The 23,221-nt window shown below is 34.3% G+C and overlaps 2 protein-coding genes across 2 annotated transcripts; one reads left to right on the top strand and one right to left on the bottom strand.

Moving 5' to 3' along the window:
• Positions 1 to 411: 411 nt before the first annotated feature.
• Positions 412 to 11,078, bottom strand: LOC147065303 (uncharacterized). Its single transcript, XM_085956631.1, has 8 exons — positions 10,993 to 11,078; positions 10,754 to 10,872; positions 9,115 to 9,347; positions 6,916 to 7,114; positions 4,890 to 5,229; positions 4,125 to 4,234; positions 2,899 to 3,027; positions 412 to 1,333 (listed from the first exon to the last, which is right to left on the bottom strand). Exons 2-8 carry the CDS (start codon positions 10,856 to 10,858, stop codon positions 1,283 to 1,285), a joined length of 1,167 nt encoding a protein of 388 aa, XP_085812757.1. The 5' UTR covers positions 10,859 to 10,872; positions 10,993 to 11,078; the 3' UTR covers positions 412 to 1,282.
• A 549-nt stretch (positions 11,079 to 11,627) lies between these two features.
• LOC147065302 (protein Rae1-like) lies at positions 11,628 to 22,395 on the top strand. Its single transcript, XM_085956292.1, has 10 exons — positions 11,628 to 11,803; positions 13,616 to 13,797; positions 14,505 to 14,597; positions 15,232 to 15,309; positions 16,441 to 16,536; positions 16,843 to 16,914; positions 17,005 to 17,161; positions 18,141 to 18,259; positions 19,203 to 19,409; positions 21,233 to 22,395. Exons 2-10 carry the CDS (start codon positions 13,624 to 13,626, stop codon positions 21,317 to 21,319), a joined length of 1,083 nt encoding a protein of 360 aa, XP_085812418.1. The 5' UTR covers positions 11,628 to 11,803; positions 13,616 to 13,623; the 3' UTR covers positions 21,320 to 22,395.
• The last annotated feature ends 826 nt before the right edge of the window (positions 22,396 to 23,221 follow it).

The following is a 23,221-nucleotide window of genomic DNA, read 5'->3' as shown; positions in this document are numbered from 1 at the left end:
TTATATAAAAATATTTCAATCTAGTATGAAGTGCTAAAAATAATATGTTATATGGAGTCATCCATAAATGACACATTTTTCAGAATTTTTTGAACCGCTCAAACTTAAACAAAATCATAAGACCTGCACTTATAATACTTTTACTTAATATTTTATTATTAGAAACAAATAAGTATATGTTTTGTTAGTCCGTAATGTCACATTTTCTACAATCCCCACTAACACCTTAATCAAAAATCATCATATTATATCGGACCACCTTCCCCACTTACGACATCATACATAATATGGACTATTCCTATGGCATGGTTTTGAATGTATTTGTTTATGTAAATGACACCAGCACAATTCACATATTAAATTTCCTTTAATTTAGATATAATAGAATTAAAAAAAAATAAAACACCATTTAGATGGGTTAACAGGGGAACATTTGTATTCACAAAATCATCTCACCAACAATAATTACAAAAATTCCACAATTTTATAATTGACAATCTCAGGAAAAGGAAAACCTGGGATGTTCTCACAGCATTTGCTTACAGTAGTCTTTGAATGCAGCACCAGTTGCATGCAGGCGCGCTCACAGAAAAATAGTAGGGGGTCCAGCTTCTTGATGCTTCAATCGTGGACCCCTGTTATTTTCCAGGTTTATTTCCTACACCCAGATACTCCGCACTGAGTTTAGCGATGAACACCTTGTCTGCAGCTATAACTATGAGTGCTCACCTAGAGTTATTGCAACCTGTCGCATCCACAAGTGGTTATGGAATGCGTGTGGCCCAAAGGTCATAATTATTGGAATCGTTGGTGTCCATTTGTGTCGTCTGCGCTGTCGGAATATTAAAGCAAACATTGGATGCCCAAGATGGTTGCACCAATTTATGAGTACCACTGGTCTCCCAGTGGCCACACGAGTATGGCCGACCTGTTCGACAGCCAAATCACCCGAATCGCGATTCTCAGTCATTCGCGATCCCCCCCACTTGTGCGCGCGCCTGATTGCATGACACTTGATTTATCTGAAATGTCAGCAGTGACACAGTGACACAACAGAAAAGGAAGAACACTGGCCTTTTCAAAAACATCCTGACACAAGTGTATTTGCAATCAAAGTCTTCAAGCATTAATAAGTGTTTATTCTTTTGCTTTAAATGATATGTACGAAAATCCAGCCGATATGACAACAAACTTAGTCAAAGGCATCTCCTTCTGTGTTATGTTGATGTAGAAGAAGCAGCAGCAGATTCACCATTGTATTTATTCTTAATTTACTGAAGAGTCATTCTATATTGTCGTCCTCATTAAATCTCCTTTCATTTGGCGGGGTCATCTAAAATTTAAGAAACAAATATAAATAAAGCCAACCATAATTAACAAGCACTACAAGAATCGTGCGTGTTCAACATTTATTTCTTTAAAAAAATATGTATACAACTCTAAATACAGAAACCATTTAACTTAATGACTTGGATCATTGCAACATAGAATTATAAATCTGTACCAGAGAGTCAGACTTTATCTCCAAATTTGGGAACAAAATCTGTATTTAACAAATTTTCAGCAAAATTGTACTTAAAACTGTCTCGACTCTGTGGACATTCTAAAAAAGATATTTAAATAATTAAAAATGACATTTTGTGATGTAATGACTATTCCAGTTTAAGATAGATCTGTTCGTGAACTAATGACTATGTATTCTACAAAAATTGTTCGAATGTTATATCAAAATTCAGTACTTAAAGTCAAACACTATCTACAAAAGTGCAACTTTACAGGAGAGCCAAAAAAGGTTTTTTGGTTTCTTGTAACTTAAGGTGATTCATCAGAGAAACGCCAAATAATTTTCTACCATAGGCGCGACGAAATTTTGCACTCGCTCCCATTCTGAGAGAGCATGTAGAGCTGGAAGGACGTCATTTTGCTTCGTGATGGCGACGGCCGTAATAATTCCTAAATCGTGTAAAGATGACTTAAAACGTTACCCATTTACTTTAAAAAGAAAACATGTCAATGAATATATTATTATTGTCACTGATAAAACAATAAACAGAACATTAAATAGACACATGTTGGATTTATAAGACAAATAATATTTGGTTTGACATGCCTCATTTGCACCCGCGACCCGCAAACCGCGCATCGCCTAGCGACGATCTTTTTAGACCGTGTCTCAACTAATGCATGGCCTTAACAAAGGAGATGTTTATTTAAAACCTAATGTTCATATTTTATAATTTATTGAGTATTGTACTTTTATGTTGCTTATGGTGATGTTAAAATTTATAGGTATGGTTTTAAAAAAAAAATATGAAAACAAGGGTAACTTTATGTACTTAACGTTAAACTTTACTGACGATTTAAAAAAAAACTAGAAAAGATTGACATAATGTTGTTAGACTATCATGTAGCCGATAATGTAAAATAACATCTAAAAAAAAACACTTTTTGTAGATATTGATGAATATTTAAAATGTTTTTTGTCCACCGCGGATGGAAAACATTGTTCATGTATAGATATATTCTTGTTCTGGACTAGGCATAAGGAGAAAATGTAATATAACTTGATTCATAGCACATTTTCTTTCTTATCTTGTATCTTCGATCTTGAATCTATGTGAACTTTACCATAATCTTCCTGAAAGTATTGTTGAAACCAATTACTAAGATGAGAAAAGTGCTCTTCAAAAACCATTTTATATTGTGAGAGGAAACATTGGAAGTAACAAATAGAAGCATCAATGAGATCTATCATTGTGAATGTGTGTCAACAAGTTGTATTAAGATTGTCTGGAATTATTAAATTTTTCAAACAGCTTGCGCCGTACCGACCCTGGGTAATGTTTGAATACGATTGGAATATGTAATTTGTTTATCAATTGCAATATAAAGACTTACCAAATTCATATTTCGTGCAACAGTTTTGAATAGCGTTAAACAACTTTTGAAAATTAAATTTCTTTCATTTTCAACTTTCCGTAATTCAATTTGAGAATCTGCGAGGTTCTGTATAGATGTTGATATAGCCTGTGAACAACAAACAGAAAAGGATTTCTAATTAGGTTGTCACTTTATAGCAGGCGTGTCAATAAGGTCGATCACAAAATGATTTTTGATCGATCGCCAAACATATTTAATCTATTCATAATTTGGAAGTATAGTGTGATTCTATTTATTATAAATATTTCTATTATCCAAATTTATAATTATCTAATTCTAACACCATAAAACAGATGGCAGTAATGTTACTAAATTAAACAAAAATTGTAGACACCTTACAATGTAAATAAAATAACTACAGTTATGTAAATAAAATTTGTCTATGTACAATGCTTTATTTAATTTTCTTAGTAAGATAACATTTTGGTTTAAAAATATATCTATTATAAATACTATATTTATATATATATATAAATATAAAGTAGATCGCGGAGGATTTTTCTTCTCCGAAGTAGACCTTATGTAAAAATTAGTTTACACCCCTGCTTTATAGAAATCATTATTTATTAATTGATAATCATTCGCAGTGAATTGAATGCAGGAGGTCATTTTTTTGTCTACAGTGAAATACAAGTGAAATACTCAATTCATTCAAAAAATGGCGTCAAGTGAAATTGCGGTGCACGCTGGAATCCAAAGAATTTGTGATTGTTTGTTATATGAATGAAGAAATTTCATCGAGAGAAAAGGAAATAGGAAAAAGAGTCGTTAGTGGATAAAACCATGGGTAATGCGACGTAATATCATGGGGAATATGATGACATTATTCAGGGACGCAATGCGCATGCGCGGCATGGGCAGCGGTGTGGATGCGCATTCGCAGCATTTTTGCACGATGCACGTATTCCTCCACGATGATTGTCAAAAGTGAATCATGTAAACGGGGCTATAGACTAATCTATGATATAAGTTAAAATGTTGCGCTATTACCAAAAAGACAGATTTTATAAAATATTCTTCATACAATACATCGACATTTATTTGTCAAAGATCTTTCTAGAGTTTAATACCGGCCTAATATAGACACAGTACGAGTATTCAGATTTCATTTAAGATCATTAAAAAATATATAGGTGGAAGATGAAATTTCCAAAGAATGGTTTGTTTAAAAATGTTCATGTTACCTGCAATCCCTCGTTGGTTTCCGTCATTAGATCAAGATAAGCTTTGTCTTCTTCTGATTCTTTGTTACCATTTTTTCTACGGTTTCTACATGTTGGTTTCTTGGATTCTTCTATAAATTTAAAAATAATTCAATACTCATCATAATGTTCTAGTTTAATCTACATTGTCCTTTGGCTACCGTGGGGCTATTACACCGCCTGCAGTCACAACCACTAACCACAGTCACCGTTGGTAACTGCACGGGGCGGACTGCATTTCCCATACTGTTGAATGTATGGGACATTCGCCTATTTAGACAAAACCTGACACCCATTAAATTTTGCATATCCTTCACAGACAGGAGGAGTGCCATAGGTAGTACAAACACTATAATTATAGTACAGTTAGCAAACACTGGAAATAATACATATTGTTATGTAGACGGCACATTTGCTTCAAAAACCATTTTAGTAAAGCAAGTTCAAGTTAAGTAGTTTCTTTTGCAGCATAAGAAGGAACGTTGCTCACCGCTGAGCAATGTCGATCCGCGATTACCATGCATACAATTCAGATGGCAAGATACTGCGCTTTAGCGATGAACACCTGCATCTACCAGTTACTTAGAACTGTTGCACTTACAACCTGCACAACGCTAGCTAGTAGAGGGAAGTCAAATATCTTACTGCGGCGGAATACTGTTTTTTGGTGACATACCACAATTTTATATCACTCACATTATTACTGTTGAATGTTGAAATAAAAATCATTACGTGATTTCATGTTACCTGCTAGACTGGCCACTCGAGTAACTTCAGGTGCGTCTCCCACAAAACTATTGTTCGTATTCGTCCACGCATTTTCTATGACGTCCTCCTGTTCGATATTTAAAGCTAAATTGGGTTCATGATCAGCTTCCGGAGATGGCAATGGAGACGCAACTCGCGTTTCTTCTATTGCAACCTCTAGGTCAGTCGCAAATGCATCGGGGTTCTCTAGATTATTCAAATTCAGAATTTTGATAACATTGATGTCATTTTCTTCTAGTGTGATAGGTCTGCCAATTTTTTGGGAATCCAACATGAGTCGATGTCTTTTTCGAGCGTTAAGTTTCACCTCTTTCCATACCTAAAAATGCAGAGAATAAATTTTCAGATTACATGGACATAATTAAAAAAATTATTATAATTCAGTATTGAATTTATAATTACATATTACTAGGTACTTATTCGCTCTATTTTCATACTTAATAAAATATATTTATAACTCCTGGGTCTGGCAGGTACACATATTGTTTTTCAATTTGTGTAGAGTTAGAGTATGACCCTAATAAGGTGAGCAAGTGGCTAAAATCCATTTCTCGTAAAAACAAAATCTGTTAATACAAAAATCTCCACTCTGTGGAGGCCCATATGATCGTATTAGGATCCGACATGGTAAAAAAAACGGGATTTTTATAGTAAGTATTAACAAGTATTTACCTCTGTCTGAGGATTCTTGCACATTTCATTGCATCATTTCAATAATCAGTTCAGAAAAACCTCATAAATCGTGTCCATAAAGGCTTAATTACATTGGCAGACGCACAGACCCAACCCGATCCAACGATCGACGCCGACAGCTATTTGCAATTACACGCAACGATTCAATCTCGTTGGTCCTTGATTTGATTGGTTTAAAATAATAATAGTGTTGCTATTATTAAAAATATAGGTTCAGTGAAAACTAGATATTTCTTAGATTGGTGGCTACACTGAACGCATTCCCGCGCAATTTTACGTCAAAAAAACTGAGCTGTCAGCTGTCAAACCTAGCGAGCATCAGATCTGTTAAAATTTACGCGGCCGTTTGACATTTATAGAAAGTTTGTATACTTATTGTTAATTTACATCATGAATAACTGGGCGAGCTTGAATCTCCAAACCAATTGAGTAATTCGAATATCGAAATCGAATAATCCAAAGACTAATTTATTGTAGCGAGTATGGCTAGGTATATTTCAACTGGCTCAGGCGGTCAGGACCGCCGTAAACGAAAACACTGGGTCAAAAGTTGGCTAACTGATGAACAGCGTGATCGCCATTGAATATGGCGGGTTTTTTTACGTTCCACACTATACCTTTGGCGTGTATTAATTCGACGAGGACTGTGTCCTCGGTGATACTCCATATATGTTTTTTGAGTTTTCGCCATTTTGTAGTTGTTCAGTTGAAATCGACCAGTAGAATGAAATGAACGACCGTTTGCATGACTCGCGAGCAGGCGCATATTCGGCTATTTTCGTACGCTTTCGCCAATCTTCGCTTGATAATGAATGGATCGCACGACGGATAATAGAAAATTTTCCACTTTCGTCCCGATCGCTCACGATCCTTGAAAACCATAGAGAATAGAGTTTGACAGTCGTGGCAGACGATCGGGCCAGACGCAATCTGCCAATGGAATATGGGCTTATAACGGAAAAATCAGTCTGTCAATTTTTTAGTCATTTAAAATAATATTTCATAATTCCATTTACAACGAAAATTAGACAGTTTTAATGCCCCCTGAAAAAAAGTTCAGATTTACGAGGTTTGCAAGAATGATGTATGTAACTGTCACCCTTTGGATGTTTTATGCTAGTGCATCTACAACTGCTACATTTAAATTGAAATGGATTTAATACCAAATTAAAATTCACTACATCATCTGTCAAAACATTTCACAACATGCCTCTTCTCTGCCAAGGATTGTGAGTTTCACCATGTACTACTTATATACATATTTATAAAAAAGAGCCTAATTAATAATTATGAATCACAATGAGATATTAACCGTTTTCCACTGTGCAACATTTTTCGGTGGACCGATCGAGTTCAGTTTGTTCTTGAGCTGCTCCCACATAAGTAGGTTGCGTCTGATTCCCTGGTATCCATTGGACAGTCCCACCGCTAAGTCAAGATGCTGCCCCATGTACTTAATCATGTAATTTTTTTGGAAGGAGGACATTCGAAAACCCCGCTTTCTTAGCATGCTAAAAATATACAATCATATTAAGTCAAACTATCAATATGTAATATGATATTGAAATATTTTAAAGTTTCCAGATTCAGTTTCAAAAACAAATAAGAAATAATGAAAGGTAAACCTTAAAGAATTTGGACTCTAGATAGAAGAAACTTGAAAGCGGTTTGAATTTTCAAGTTCATTATTTTATTCTTCTATTAATTAGTAGCCCCAAAAGCTAAATGACAGCTGGCGTTCTGATTTGAAGTCTGTTGCTTTGTTTACATAACCTATATACATATTTCTCAGTGTATTATTTGATAATTCATTTTAAAAATAACAGTCATTGTATTGCTTTTGGGTGCATACATGGAAGACGACGAAGAAATATCTTTCCACAGGTGTTTATAGGTAAATTTTATATTCAAATGTCTACTTTAATACAGCAATATGGGAGATGGACGAGATGTCGAATTGAAGTTGAATTTAATTATTCATAGCTTATTTTGGTAATATCTGCAGTAAATTGGGTGAATCTGAAATTCTAAAATCAAGATGCAGGTAATGCCGTGTGCGTCACCATGAGGGTGAGTCACCGGAGTTTTTAAAAAACAGAAAAATATTGTTGACATGCTGTCTTCTTGATCTTTAAATATAAACCCTCCACCCGAGTTGTCGATTATCGGATTCGTTCCACCCCTCCCCAGCTTTACCACATCTTAACACAGTCTTACGAATCACAAAAAATATTCAGGACATAAGTAGAGAGTGAAAAACTTCATGCAACGGAACTAAGTATCTTGAAAATGGTCCGAAAACAGAAAATCAGTGACGGCGACTCAAATAATATGTTGTCAACCAGCGGCGGCTGGTCTAACGTCATACAAATGCACTACACCGCTTGCATTGCTATGAAACATCGTTCAACATCGTAAGTCATATTTTTTCTTCATAGGTTTTTAATATTATCGCTCACTTATTGTAATGCAAACCATAAACCGATGTGCCCATATTGCCAATAGGCGATAATACAGGCGCTATGCACTGTATACGTCGTTTTGAAATCATTTGCGCCCCGGTAATATATTTAGTTTACTTAAAATGAACCCAAAGCTTAATATGAACTAAAGCCATTATAAAACAACTTAAACCGTGCTAATCGTTTTCGCCATGCGTAAGTTCCAAAATATCGTGCGCCGACCGGGTAAAATGATATAATATTGGTCTGAGTAGAGAGCAATTACAGATTTGAATTATGGTTTGTTATTATAGACACTGCAGCTTACTGTTCATGCTCAAATTATGTTTAGTATCATATTAAGCAATCTCGTATGTAAAATGCCTGTTAAACTAAAAACAATAGAATTCATTATTTTCTAAATTTAAAATGGGTAATGTTGGTAAGATATTTTGATTTCATTGAAGATAAAAATAATTTTGCTACTTACCGCATTTCTGGAAAATTAATATTTCATTATCCTGTGTGTTGACTAAACGCGAAATGATGACGGTTATTTATAATACGTATGGAAAATTATTAATCCAAGAATTCTAGTGATAAGCTAATAAATCTTAATACTATTTCACAAAGTGCAGTTTCATAATAATCATTATTCATACAGTGTACAAATTGCTAAAGATAATGTACTTATGTAGAATAAGATGGCTTCCGTTAAAAGTAAGAGGTATTTATATTTATATAGAGATACAATCGTTTCTTAAAACTAATCCAATGAAGATTTAAGTAACTCGCAACATGTTTTATTAAAAATATAAAATATACAGGTAATTTCCCAAATGTCAATAACGTTTTGTCAAATCAAAAACAACGTCGAATTGATTTCATTTTTCAATAAGGTAAGTTTCCAGCGCACCCTCAAAAATTACAATCCAAAAAATCACCGGCCGCCACTGTTGTCAACCATTCCTTATCATGAGTGATGAAGACGTTATTAAAGACAACCATAGTCTGGATCAAAATACCTACAATTATTTCAGTATATATGTTTAAGATTAATTTTTACTTGCTTCATTTTTAATAGTTCCCCAATGTTATGTGGATCGATCACCATTCCTTGAAGCAAAACCTGGTGTGATTCTTGAGCTACGCCCGCCTTCAACAAGCTGTTGCCTTGTATGCTGTCGGTATTGGAGTCAACTACTGACTGTTGCCTATCGTTATATTGCGATGTGTCGGTTGACTCCTGCGACCATGTCTGGTCTTCCACTTTGACAGTGATTTCCCCATTGTCGTGAGACATCTAAAAATTAATCATTGTGTAATATACCAATTTACCAATTTAAGGTGATTAAATATATCACTATGATATCTATATATAATCAGGTGAGAACAATAAGTATATCTATAATTATTGTTATAGTTACTAGTTTAAGTATTATGAATTTTTTGTCTCCTATATAACTGCCATTACACATATCAGTGGCAAGGGGTGGATGTAGGCTGTTAAGAGTCAATATGAATAGTGTACACTAAACTTTGTCAGTCATACTGATTTGTTTTCATCGAACTAAGAATACAATTTGCAGATGATTAGTTTTTAAAATTGAATTAAACCCTGCCTAAAGTCTATTCAAGCCTATTCGTTGACAGATGCGGGCAATAATGAGGTGAAGTTTGCTATATATAAATCAGCAATGTGAAATTTTAGGAATTAGTTTTTTAGTTTCAATTTCATATATTATTTAGGCTCCGTCTATATATCCAGTGACATCCCGTGGGGGTAGGCAGATTGAGCGTCGCTTGGGGGCGGCGGTTACTCGAAGGCCGGCATATCAAGGAGAATCATTTGGTAGGTATATATAGAAATGGCTACCTAAACTGAGTACCTACTTAATAACGAAAGTATCTTTCCTTTAAAAAAATCACATCACTGGTTGGAAACAAAATACAAAAGGTTTTTAACAGGACAGTAATTTTTTGTCGGGTTCGCGATGTCTAGTTTACTTCCGTTGCCATACGACGTCCTTGCTGACCAGAAACGGCATGAACACGGATAATAAAAAATATTGTAGGTACTTAAATAGTATGTAGATACAAAAGTGGGGCGGAATTATGGCGCTGCCCAGGGGCGGCATTTTGTCTCGGGACGTCACTGTATATAAGGAAGGTTTTATGTAATATCTTTCACTGTCCTATCATGTTATACGTGCTACAATGACTCGTTCAACAGAATGCGTTTTAGCGGATAGATAATGCGTACTCCTGTTGTAACTCCCAATATGGTAACAAAGTGGCTATTTTTCTATTTAGCTTGTGACTCAGAGAACCCTTCTGATGATGGATACATAGCCCAACTTAAAACGTTAGAATAAAAAAAGAAATCTGTTTCTCATCATTATAAAGTTATTGACATGAATGCTTCGTTTCAGTGTGTAAAAGGAGTACCTACAAACCCATGCAGCAATCTTACCCTTATTTTATACAAGATGGGTTAGAGATACTTCGTTTTATACAGCAGCATGTAACATAGTTGCAACATTTTGCGTTAAGATGTGTATCTTATTTTATACAAGGTAGGTATGGAGTTTAGTTTTAAGTGTATTTTCATTATAAATTATGGTTAAGCACTATTGAGCAATGTTTATCTATTGCCAATATTGATAATTACAGTTAATTAATATCAAGCGTTTATTTCATTCATAGTACCTGTGTGTCTTCACATTTTTCTTGTTTGGCAACGGTTTTTCGTATGAAGATAACTTGAGTTTTAGGCAATGGTTTCACTTTGACAAGTTTTCTGTCGAAATTCATACTCTTTTGTTTACCTACCGGATTATAATTTATTGATGAATAAAATAATATACCCAATAAAAGCAATATTTTATGTTGCACATTCTTGAGTTATCATTTACAGATAATAATTAGCTTAACTGACTATTGAGTACCTATTTAACTTTCAAGATTCTTTCTTGTTTAGTTTCATTGGTTATTTTTGCTAGGGATGTTTAAAAGTATTGATACGTAATTTTCGATAATCGTATAATACTGATGTCCATATTGATATTGCATTGCTAATAGGAAATGGAATTAAATCCTAATATGTAATGGTAGTATGACGACATTTTGTAATTTCAAAAGATGTAAAAAAGGCCTAGTTTGAGATAAATTATTGTTTTGTTACGATCTTTCTAGAATTAATAATATAATTGTGGCGATACGATACTGGTATCGAATATCATTACATTAATTTACTATTGATATTTTCCCATCTTTCGGTGTGTTGGGTAAAAAATCTGACAGTTCTGGAAAATTATTGCCATGATAGAAAAATAGATTTAAATTTTATACTCGGTAAAAAATACTTAGTACAAAGAGATTCAATTGGACTCCTCCCACTTAGTATATGATTCACAAAAGAGCAGGCAATATTTTTTATAATCATCCTTTAAATTTTATCGTTTATTTTAGTGACTCCAATAGCATTGATATGAACACAATTTTGAAAATATATCGGTTTGTCTGACAGTATAATCGTTAATTTTGTTGCCGATGCATTTAGAAACAACTAAAATATTTTTGTGGTGTTTCCGGTTTGATGTATTCTTGGTCAGTTTGACGTTTGTAAACAGTCAAAACCCAAACAAATTTATTATTAAAAAAATTACTTGAAAATCTACATAACAAGTTTTTTTTAGATTGCTTTAATCGCTGCATTATTTTACTGCGATAAGTGCTTTCCATCTCTCATTCAAAAAGGTAGGACCAGTGGAACAGTAAGGCCGGCACGTCGTTTCAATTTCAAAACGTCAGGACGCTTATTGACACTTTTAATTTTAGAGTACGGTGAACCTGTTGAATTTTTATTAAACAAAATTCGTATCGATATCAGTTCTGTTTTACATTTAAAATCTACCACCTAGTATCTTGTGTCTAGGAATATTTGTCAATATTTCATAAACCCTTTGCAAAATAGCTCTCCATCACAGCTTGGTCTTCAACATCTTTTTGAAACACCTATCTATATTGCGTCTGTCATGTCAGAGAGTTTTGTATACCGTGACAGGATTGCGGGATTCTACATCCTTTCCTGTGTCGGTGAATGCATACTTATGGATAATAGAAAACTATGTTTATTTTTTGCAAACAGGTATGTCTGTACTAAGCTGTATGACTGTACTAAGCTTAACAGATGCTCATGATTTTTGTCGATTGCTATGCCTCCTATTTTATTGAAAAAACTGCGATCACGCTAGCAACGTAGGAAAGGAAAAATGTGAACAAAAAATGGTTAATGGAATCAAAAATTACCTATTACGTATGCATATGTACCAACATACAATGACGTTAAAGCCACATATACTTGATCTGGTTAGGCGGTTGGATGAAATAGCCATCCAATATCACTTGACATACCTACACTCACCTACATTATATTACATTACTAATTATTAGGTTGATGATAATTTCCGCAGGTTTACTCACTGTAATTACCATAACGTTGCTATAGGATTGGTTTGTTGAATATCCGTTTTTGTCGAAATCGACCTTTTAATGAAAAATTTTTTTTTTTGTATCTTAATGGACCACAGATACGATAAGAAGAAATTATGCGTATTCCATACTTGATAAAAATAATGTGAAGAAAACTGATGTATAAAATTAACACAATTTCATATTTATTGAATCATTTGATAAAGCCCATTCATTATCAAGTGGAAACGTCAGTGAAACACAAAAATATTCATTGATAAATCTCTCATAGACAACTCGCGGAGCAATATTTGTATTGAAAAATGTCTCAGCATGTGTAATTATTTATGTTTTAACGATCAAATTTCAAAGTGAATCAAAACACAAAATAGCTTAGCAATTGTTCAATATTATAACGATATAGTTGGTGTAAAAAATCCAGACAATTTCTTCAATATTGCGACGGAAACTTTTGCGTTCGGTTATAAAATAATTCCTGAAAATTGGATAAATAAACAAAAAATGTAGGTATATATATAAAAAAAATACAGTACAAGTCGGTTTATAGGAAGCCAGGCGGGAACCATGCTAATTTTCATAGCCGATTTTGACAAAATTCATGAATTCAAGAATGAAAACCTAATTCACAGTCCTACAAACTTATCTAAAGAACTGTCAAAAATGGAACTATGAACTTCCATATGGATCACATTCTGTCCAGTTGTGAGTCTTGATTGGATAGTTTTCGACTGTGGCTCCCCCATCCATTCTTCAGATAAGTTTGTAGGTCTGTATCTACTTATCTTTCGAAAGAATCATAATATTGGTTTTTTCATAATATGAGGTTTGTTATGAAAACAAATGTCTCAATAGTTTGCAAATTTTTGCGTTACCTTAACACAGTCACTGCTGACCACAACTCGGTCAGTGCTCAAGACACGCCTGGCGTGTAGCAATTAGCATGACAATTAAATGTGGTAATTAACTGGTCAGCAATGAATGTATATGTATCTAATGGCCACATGCCAGGCGTGTTTTGAGCACTGACTGTGTTAATCTTGTCAATCTGTGAATATAATGTGAAAATAATTTTTCCAGGCATCAGAATGTTTCAACAGAACTCATTAACAAACACCTCATTTGGTGCGACAACTCAAAAAATTAATCCAAACAAAGATTTTGAAGTGACAGCATCACCTGAAGACTCTGTCTCCGCTCTAGCATTCTCCCCACCAACCACACAACAGAATTTCCTCATAGCGGGAAGTTGGGACAATCAGGTAACTTGAATATGAACTCCTGAACGTATTTTAAAGATGAAGATAGTATCGTCTTACTTACACTTGACAGAAATTCCATGAAAATGAAATACATACTTCCTTATGTGTGAAGTGTACTCTGAACACACAGGTGCTTATCTCAAAAACTGTCACCTTCCATTTCAAACCAGTCCTCATCATCTCTATAATCCAGTGTTGGTCTCTTGATCGCCTCATGAAAATGTTTCTTCGCATAATTTTGATTATAAGAACGATGGATTCAGAGCGAGATCGAGAATCGAAAACCAGATTGAAAGAACAACATGTGAATTTTCATGACGTAGGATTCAAACATGTTCTGTAACCGCTTCTGAATCCATGCGACTGTCCTGTTATAGAAGTACGGATTCTGAATAAATAGGCTGAACATAATATTATTATCTATAGATTTTAAATAAAGTCGCTTGCAATGATGTAGGATGAAGATGTATCGAGGACAGATGTGCAATGGTATGACTATCAGAAACATGAAGATAATAGAGCAGAGTATGCTACCTCTCGTCACATCTAAACTGAAGATGTGGATCTCACCCATATGCTACGGTATTGCCATCGAGTTCTTTGTAGTTTAACTCACGTTTCAAAATTACACATTGAAAGTTAATTTAGTGTCGATTATGCGTTAGTTAACTTTTGATATATATTTATATTATACATTTGTATTCTAGGTACGATGTTGGGATGTAGAAATGTCTGGAAAAACAAATCCCAAGTCTATGCAAACTATGGGTGGACCTGTTTTAGATGTATGCTGGCACGATGTAAGTAGTATATTTATTATATTGTCACTTACAAACATTTAATTTATGCTGTAATACTTATTCAAAAGAAAATTACTAGGGATTGCAATCCTAGTATTTCAGGATTAATACATACTTACAATCCTAATCCCGTGGTCAATGAAAACATGAAATATCAGTCAATTTGTCTGATTAGTAATATAAAAGAGATTATCGATAAAACCGTTAAACGTAAAAATATTTCACATTTTTTATTGACATGTGTTATTTTATTATAATTTACCAGGCAATAAGTTGAACAGTTATATAAATGGCCCCCGCAAGGGGTTGGAGAGGGGGGGGGGGCTGACAGGGCTCTAGTCTGTGTAAATAAACTTTTCGTAATCAAATTAGAGAAGGTGTAGGTATGTCCAACACCTTTTCTACCATAATTTTGGGAATTATTCACAATAGTTCCAGAGTAAAAGAATAATGTTTTTAAAAAGCCTCGTTCAGGGTTGACCCATGACTTGTCTTGATATGAAGTTTTGAGAGTGTGAGTGTTTTTTAATCTCAAGTGTAGCCCTGTCAGGTAAATTTCAAATTTGGCTTGTAGGTATAGAAAAAGATTTTCTTCGACATCTTTGGAGTAATCATTGTATTTTAAATCTTGTAGGATGGAACAAAAGTGTTTGTTGCGACTGGCGATAAACAAGTAAAATGCTGGGATTTAGGAGCTAATCAAACTATGCAGGTATGTATCTGTAGATACCGTGGCGCATTGGATGATGACAAGTGGCACATTGCATCTTTGCACCTACTTATTCTTTTGAAGTAGGCGCCATAACTGAATCCATCTTCATATTTTCAACACCTGAGTGCTGATTAAAATCAAAACAAGGTCGCGAATAACTGATTCAAATTTGAAGAATTTTTTGCTGCTCTTAGTAACAAATTTAACACCAAACATTGAAAGAGTAGCGAAATCCAAACGCTCTAAAGCTCTCAGTGCTCTCTCTCTCTCTCACTCATCACATCCAACAACTGTGGTTCAGAGTTATCTTCACCAAACGAGACTCTCCGGTAGCTGTAGCACCATCAGCGGGGTCCACGACAGCGACCACCCTCTCGTCCAAGAGATCATTTCTGACTGTTGTAAATTGGTGCTCCAGTAAACGTGTGTTTTTTGAACTGGCATAATTTAATTAAGTTATTGATTGAGTTATTCCTTTTCCTTACCTAAACGAACCAGATTCTACCTCTATCCATATTTTCCAACCCCAACCGTGAACGTAAGAAGGTAGAAAAGGTGTTTGAGTTGTATGGCGTATCTGAACTCATCTATGAAAAAAATTGGCGCATGGTATGTAAAAGGTTGGCCACCCCTGATTTAACCTATAGTAATGAGAATAATGTTTGAATCATGGGTTTTTAATTCAAAATCGTTTTCAACACCTGATGAGCAACCTCTCCTGCGTGACGAGTTACAGTAATGCGAGTGTTACAAACAGTATTCGCCACATTGGTTTGTTTACCATTGATGTGATTTTTACTGTAAAGATTTATCAAGCGATGGTCGAACATATACTCAAATTATGAATTTACAACAATAGAATTAAATTATTTTTTTTACTCAAATATACTACGTAATATTTTTTTATCTGTCGAAGCCGTGGGCATTTCTGGAAAGTTGTGGGTGTGGTGAAGTCAGTTACAAATAGTCATTCATAATAATTCAACAACTGAAACACAACATTTACGATGAAATATACCAAATGTAGTCGAAAGGTCTAGGCATTTTCCGTCAGCCACAAGTAGCCATAAGACTAATATATTATTGAATTTTATCTTTACAGATTTCAGGTTTTATGATTATTTTTTTAAGGTTGCAGCGCACGATGCTCCTGTGAAGACGTGTCATTGGGTCAAAGCCTCGAGCTACACCTGCCTGATGACTGGTTCCTGGGACAAAACATTAAAGGTTGTTATAAATTCACTTAATTTATAACATTTATAATTACCAAAACTTCCAAAAATAAAACAAATTAAAAGGTTACGAACAAATGGTGATAATATGTCCAAATTAATTTTGTTTATATTTATTACAATTTAGGGTTTATCACCCAAATGGCTATTTTGTTCTATGTAGTTTGTAGTTTTATAACAATATTATTAAAGTGTTTATTTGATTTTTATAATACCATATCTTTCCATGAAGTACTGTGAAAGGAATTAATAATATATTTTAGTCAATTTCTTTATAGTGTTGTAAAACTTTTCTTTTTAGTTTTGGGATACCCGGACGCAAAACCCTATGCTGACAATAAATTTACCAGAACGATGCTACAGTGCCGACGTGGTAAGAAAAATATGTCACCATTTGATACTGTTTATGCCACAATCGACACGATTTCAAATTATATTATGTAACTTATTACAAAATTCGCAGGATTATCCTATGGCCGTTGTGAGCACGGCTGCGAGATCTCTCATAGTCTATAAGCTGGAAGGCAGACCCCAGGAATACAAGAGGGTTGAATCTCCGCTTAAATTTCAACATAGAACTGTTGCAATATTTAGAGACAAAGTTTCTAAGCAACCCACTGGTAATTATTACTTATTATTCTTTCTGTAGACCGTGTTTTATTCATATTGTTGCGAATTATCATTCGATCTTTTGAGAGGCCTGCTGGGATGACGACGGCCAGCGAGTCTTCCGTGCATCACTGGTTTCGCCCGTCCTTTCCATGTGTGCATTCTAGAATCTTCTCGGATCTAGGTGGATTTCTCGGATCTGTTATTTGATGCGTCTAATTCCAAAAAGCGATAAGTCCACATTTGGTCAAAATCGAGAAAAAAAAACGCACGTATTGTATAATTTTACACAATATGTATTGATCTATAAATTCCAAAATGCGACATAACCCTACGAAATAAAATATTTTAAGTCTCGATTTATTACAAAAAGCGCCAAGTCTGTGTTTCATATTATTTAAAGCTTGGTTGATTTCGCGCATGTTTAAGTCAACCAATAAATGAACGTTCAATATTGGAAAAGGCGTCTCCCATGCTGTAGCATCTGGTAAACTCATGACAGTGCCACGGAAATATGTGCCTTATGCGGAATAAATTAAAAAGTGAGGTACAAGCAGCGCTACGTCCAATTTTATTTTGCCTATATTTATTACATTTAGAGTTTATTGGCTGAAACAAATTGCTATTTGGTTCTAATTTCGACATAGAATACAACGGAAAAAATAATCTCTCGTTAAAACAAATAATTGAAGCTTGAAACATAAAAACGTTGTTTCCTGAAAATATTGAATTGTGGACTTGTCGCTTTTTATTCACCTGAAGCCACCCACGCCTCAAATATTCATCTGAAGAACCCGGAATAATATGACAAGCCCGTTATTTTGGTTAAAATTGAGTTGAGAATCACCTGTAACAGTTTGTAAAAAAAACTGATTTGAAACCGATGAGGGTGTTTTTGGACTATGCTATCTAACCCTTTTCACTATCTTTTAATTTTTACTTATTGTAGTGTCTATTACGTGATTTTTATTATCCATTTTTGTCGGACAGGTTTTGCCCTGGGCAGCGTGGAAGGAAGAGTCGCAATACAATACGTTAATCCTGTTAATCCTAAAGACAATTTCACGTTTAAATGTCACAGATCGAATGGACAGCAAAACACTTGCCAGGTGAGATAATTATAACGTTTTGTTTTATTTCATGACTGAGGATCGTGACACGGTTGATTTGGCTCGAATGGCTTTCTCAATGTATTGACTTCACTCCTCTTGCCATTCTATGACACGCGAAACCTGTCAGTGGAATTTATGAATTAGTGAAACCATCTGAGGCATCCAATGTTTCCTTTAATATTGTGAAATGTCATGTCTAAAAGACAAGACAGCGTGGCGACACAAAGGGACACTAATGATCCTAATAACTATTACCATTAGGCTTGTTAATGCAACAGGTTTTAATAACTCTTAGGTTAGCACCCATAGTTATAGCTGCAGGCCAGCTGTTCATCGCTAGAATCAAAAATCGGAGTCTATGGATATGGGGAATGTACATCCCTCAAACAATTTTCCTGTTAGTGTGCATGACTCAGTGACTTATTATTTAGAATATGGCAGCATCCGGAACACATGACACATGTGTTTGTAGCGAGGTCGTACCAATTTACACCTAAGATTCGGCGGAGACATCGAATCTCAAAGCTCAAAAGCTGAAATCTTTGAAGCTTAATAAGATGCCATGTCTCACAGCCATACAGGAGCACAGATAGCATGCACGTGTTGAACAAACGATATTTGGTCCTCTATTAACCAACCAAAAATTACAAATAACAGTATATCACACGTATTGTATAACAAAACGTTAAACCGGTTATCTTGTTTATGCCGTCGTGTGTTAACGCTGCCAAGGCATAGATTTATTTTTATTTATTTATTCAAGAGAACAAAACATTGTGGACATTACAAATCTAAAATCAAGACATACACAACATGAGAAAATAACAATTTTATATGACCAATTCAACCATATTAAAACTTTCTAGAATCACCATCAAAGTTCATATGGATCAATCTTTGTATAGTATTTTTATTAATTGTAAACATGGTTATCTGCCAGGATATATATGCGGTGAATGACGTGGCATTCAACCCCGAACATGGAACGCTGGCAACAGTGGGTTCAGATGGAACGTTTTCCTTCTGGGATAAAGACGCGCGTACCAAACTCAAATCGTCAGAACAGATGGACCAAAGTCTCACGAAATGCGCCTTCAATAGCAGTGGACAGATTTTTGCCTACGCTGTCAGCTACGATTGGTCCAAGGTAATTAATAAACTAAAACTTATGTTTATTCATTTATCGTTGATTGTTGAAATTGTTAGTAATTGGACGGTGTTTTACATTGATTCTTACAAAACAGTTTTATAAATAAGTAAGCAACGCCAAATGTCAAATCAAGTCAAAATATCTTACAAACAATGCTGCCAACGGTTAGATAATTTGTTCTATGGCTGCCAATTCAATTACAGTAACACCCTGAGTTCAGCAGATTCGCAGTTACGTAATAAAATGAATATTCCAGTTTATTTTTTATATATTTTTTTATTGTATGAATATTGAGTATTATTGCTACATGATGTTTCTTTTATGAAATAGTAATATGGAAATAGTAATAATAAATATTACAGATGAAGTTACACTTGAGTAATTTAATAAAATTCAAATCAACGTGTTAAAACTGTGAAGTAATAAGCCCCTCCTACTTTTAACCGCACTTTGACTGCAACGACTTTCGGTTATTGACGAGTTGTCCACATGTTAAAACTGTGAACTAACAAGCCCCTTCCATTTAGTTAATCGCACTTCGACTCCAGCGACTTCCGGTTATTGCCTAGATCTTCTTGTCGGACAGTACAGTACACATTACTTATGTAACATGGGGTGTTACTGTGCACTAAAAACTCAGTTAAGTGTTGTAATACAAAATGTTCCAAAAAAACTTCCTCAAATATAGATATACCGACATAAATCGTCCGCTGTTCTAATTTGGAACTACACTAAAAAAGGACTGAATGATATGCCAATTGTCAGCATGTAGCGCCCTCATTCAACAGACAATTTATACATCGCGTCCAATCTTTTTGCTTATAACTGATTATTTTTGGCTATACAATATATCACTCCATTTATAAATATATAATGCAGTCAAATTTGATGCATATATTTTGAGATTTCATTATACTCTTATGGATAAATATTGAAATTCACGGTGATATAAATTTAACATGAAAAAAGTCTATCTTGTATAACTCGTAAATTCCATTTTGTGTTGAAAATTAGATTTTTATAGAATATCTACTTCTGTGTATGATTTTTGCACTCAACACGTCTAATGATTTAAAAATCAATTCACAAAAAATTGTGTCCATTCAGCAGAAAAATGACAAAACACCGTAAATACCAGGAATCATTGTTGTTTTGTAGTTTGCTCTTTTTTTAAACAGTTTTTATTGTGTCCTGAAATAAAGTTGTTTTTGGTTTATGAGGACTACAAGATAGAAGGATGATCGATCATTAAGCCTCAATTACATTGAGCTTCTTTATGAGCTGGCTATTGGCGAATTCAAAAGCGGGCGATTCAGCTACTGCGATTTGATGATTACACAAAACTTTCCATTCGCTGAGAAGCCACAAGCCAGCGACTATTTTGACGGAACTTAGTTAATTTTTTTACCGGGAGGTACTGCGCTCTACTGCGCAGACGCAGTAGGCCCACACGCCGGCATGTAGCGTGTAAAGTTGACCGGCTTTCAACTTTTCTCAGTAGAGTGTTTACAACCTGCTTATTAGCTTATTCGATGATTACACTGGGCAACTTTACAGGCGGATTGTAAATTCGCCAATAAACAGCTCGTAAAGAAGCTTAATGTAATTGAGGCTTTACCATTGTATTTTCTTTTTTATTTATAAAATAAAATGGTATGTTTTATTCCATTACTTATTATTTGAAAAGTAGGTTCATATTAAATTAATTATCCTTATGTAGGTTTTGTAACTTAATTTTTTTGTTCTTAAGGGGAGTGAGCGTATGCCCAACCTTCTTTTCAAAGAGCGAATTTATTATAAAATGTAAAATATGCTTTCAGGGGCACGAACACTACAACTCCGCACACAAGAATTTTATTTACCTGCGGCCATGCTATGACGAAATGAAACCTAGATCATCTACATAAATTCCATTAGAAATTATACAATTTTCAATTTAATCTAATTATTTATTAGCCGTTGACAGTCAAACATTTAATTCTCCGTTTGAAAAATTACATATAACAAATTATTACGCAAATGAAATAAATAAATTTATCGAGTAGGAAACTAATTAGTTTCATTATGTATACAAATGATAGTTTTCAAAAGAATCTTCCTAGCTCCCTCTATAACTAGCGGGTCACTGCATCCAGCGGTGGTTTAAGGTACCTGACTGATGTTGAGGCTCTATTTCATGTAGGTACTAATTATTTGTATATTATGCTAGGTTTAGAGGCCCTCTTGTGACATTTAATGCGATATTAGTCACCCGACTATTAAAAAAACAGTAAGAGAGTTTTTCTGCAAGATTTTTTACACAGGTATCAGATAATGGCAACTACTTACATTATTATCTCCTTGAGATTTTGAAACTTTCTGATGAACCATACACTTATTTATTATTAAAACCGACACTGACTGCAATCACAAAAAGAAATACTGATTTAACAGTGTTATGACTCTGCATCCAAATACAATCTTCAACCTTATCACTGCCAGCCAATTTTTACTTGGTGGTCGGTTGTAGGCCAGCTATTTTTGGAATAAAATAAATCCCATAAAAAATATGAAATAGGAACAGAATGATAAATATTTGTGAAAAATTACCAAATCAACATGTTTCTCGATTTTATCGTGAATATTTTCACACTAAAATTATAAATATTGTTTAGAAAATATACACAAACAGTTTATTCAGAAGTTATGACGTTTACGAGAACGCACGAGTTAACTCGTCCATGGCCTGACGGGACATATGTACATGTTTTGACGAGTTACCTCGGCTCTGGCTGTGTTGAAATTTTCTGTTATTGCTGACCAATAAAAATGGAATTTATGCAGAAAATATTTTCTTGATATTGCTTTATATCCTTCTGCAATTTAAAGTTAGATATGAATTGAAAACTGAAGATTATGGTAAGTGCTTGGCCAGAGTGAACGTGTGGACAGCGGGCAGGAGCGGTGCGTGCAACTTAAACATATAACCGTGTGTGATATGCCCAAAAAAAGACATTGTCTATGAACATTTTACACTCGGTTATACTTTTAAGTTGCGCTCGCCACTGCCGCCCTGCCGCCTGTTTGACCGCTGTGTTCTAGCACTAAGGGTGAAAATCGAACATCATAAGTCATATTGACAGTTAAAAATGTCTTTTGTGTTCAAATTTGACAAATTCAGTCATTTTATTTGAGAAAATTATCTGCTCCGAATAAAACTTATTTATGACAGTACTTAATCATTTTACTGCACGGAGAATGAAACTATCAGTGCTCATCGCCTCACGTAATTTTCTTTATAAGTACGTCTTTTTATAAAGGCGTAATTAATATTTATTTAATTTTTATTATAATGAAAAAATTTGTAATAACTTTTTTTTATCAAGTTTGTTAAGCCACAGGGCATATGGACATTCTCCCGAAAATGTTTTATTTTTAGGGTTTAGAACTTACTTTTCTCGAGTCAAAAACATCTCATCTCTAAAAGTCATTATTTTTAATAATATTATATGGCTTATGTATAATTATATTTTTGCACATTTCTGAAAAGTGTATTGAACACTGTACATTTGACATGATATTTTGCACATAGACGCACATTGTAATAATGCTATTTTGCAAGCAACAGTGGGATAAGTCAAAAATACTAGTTTTGGGATAATTGAACTTTAATGCTTGTGTCATACAAATGAATAAGTTAATAATTTTGTTTTTTTCTGCGGTTTATAATAGATGATAATGGTAGGATTTTTTGTATACCATTATTAACAGTGAAGTATCTTAGTTATCATCCTGTTGCCTTGGAGTTACGTGACAGTTTTAAGAAATGC

This window comes from Rhyacophila brunnea, unplaced genomic scaffold (genome assembly GCF_057557595.1).
Source record: "Rhyacophila brunnea isolate RB1 unplaced genomic scaffold, BYU_Rbru_1.0 scaffold_6, whole genome shotgun sequence".
NCBI classification, from domain to species: Eukaryota; Metazoa; Arthropoda; class Insecta; order Trichoptera; family Rhyacophilidae; genus Rhyacophila; species Rhyacophila brunnea.
This window is presented reverse-complemented; position numbering and strand designations above follow the sequence as displayed.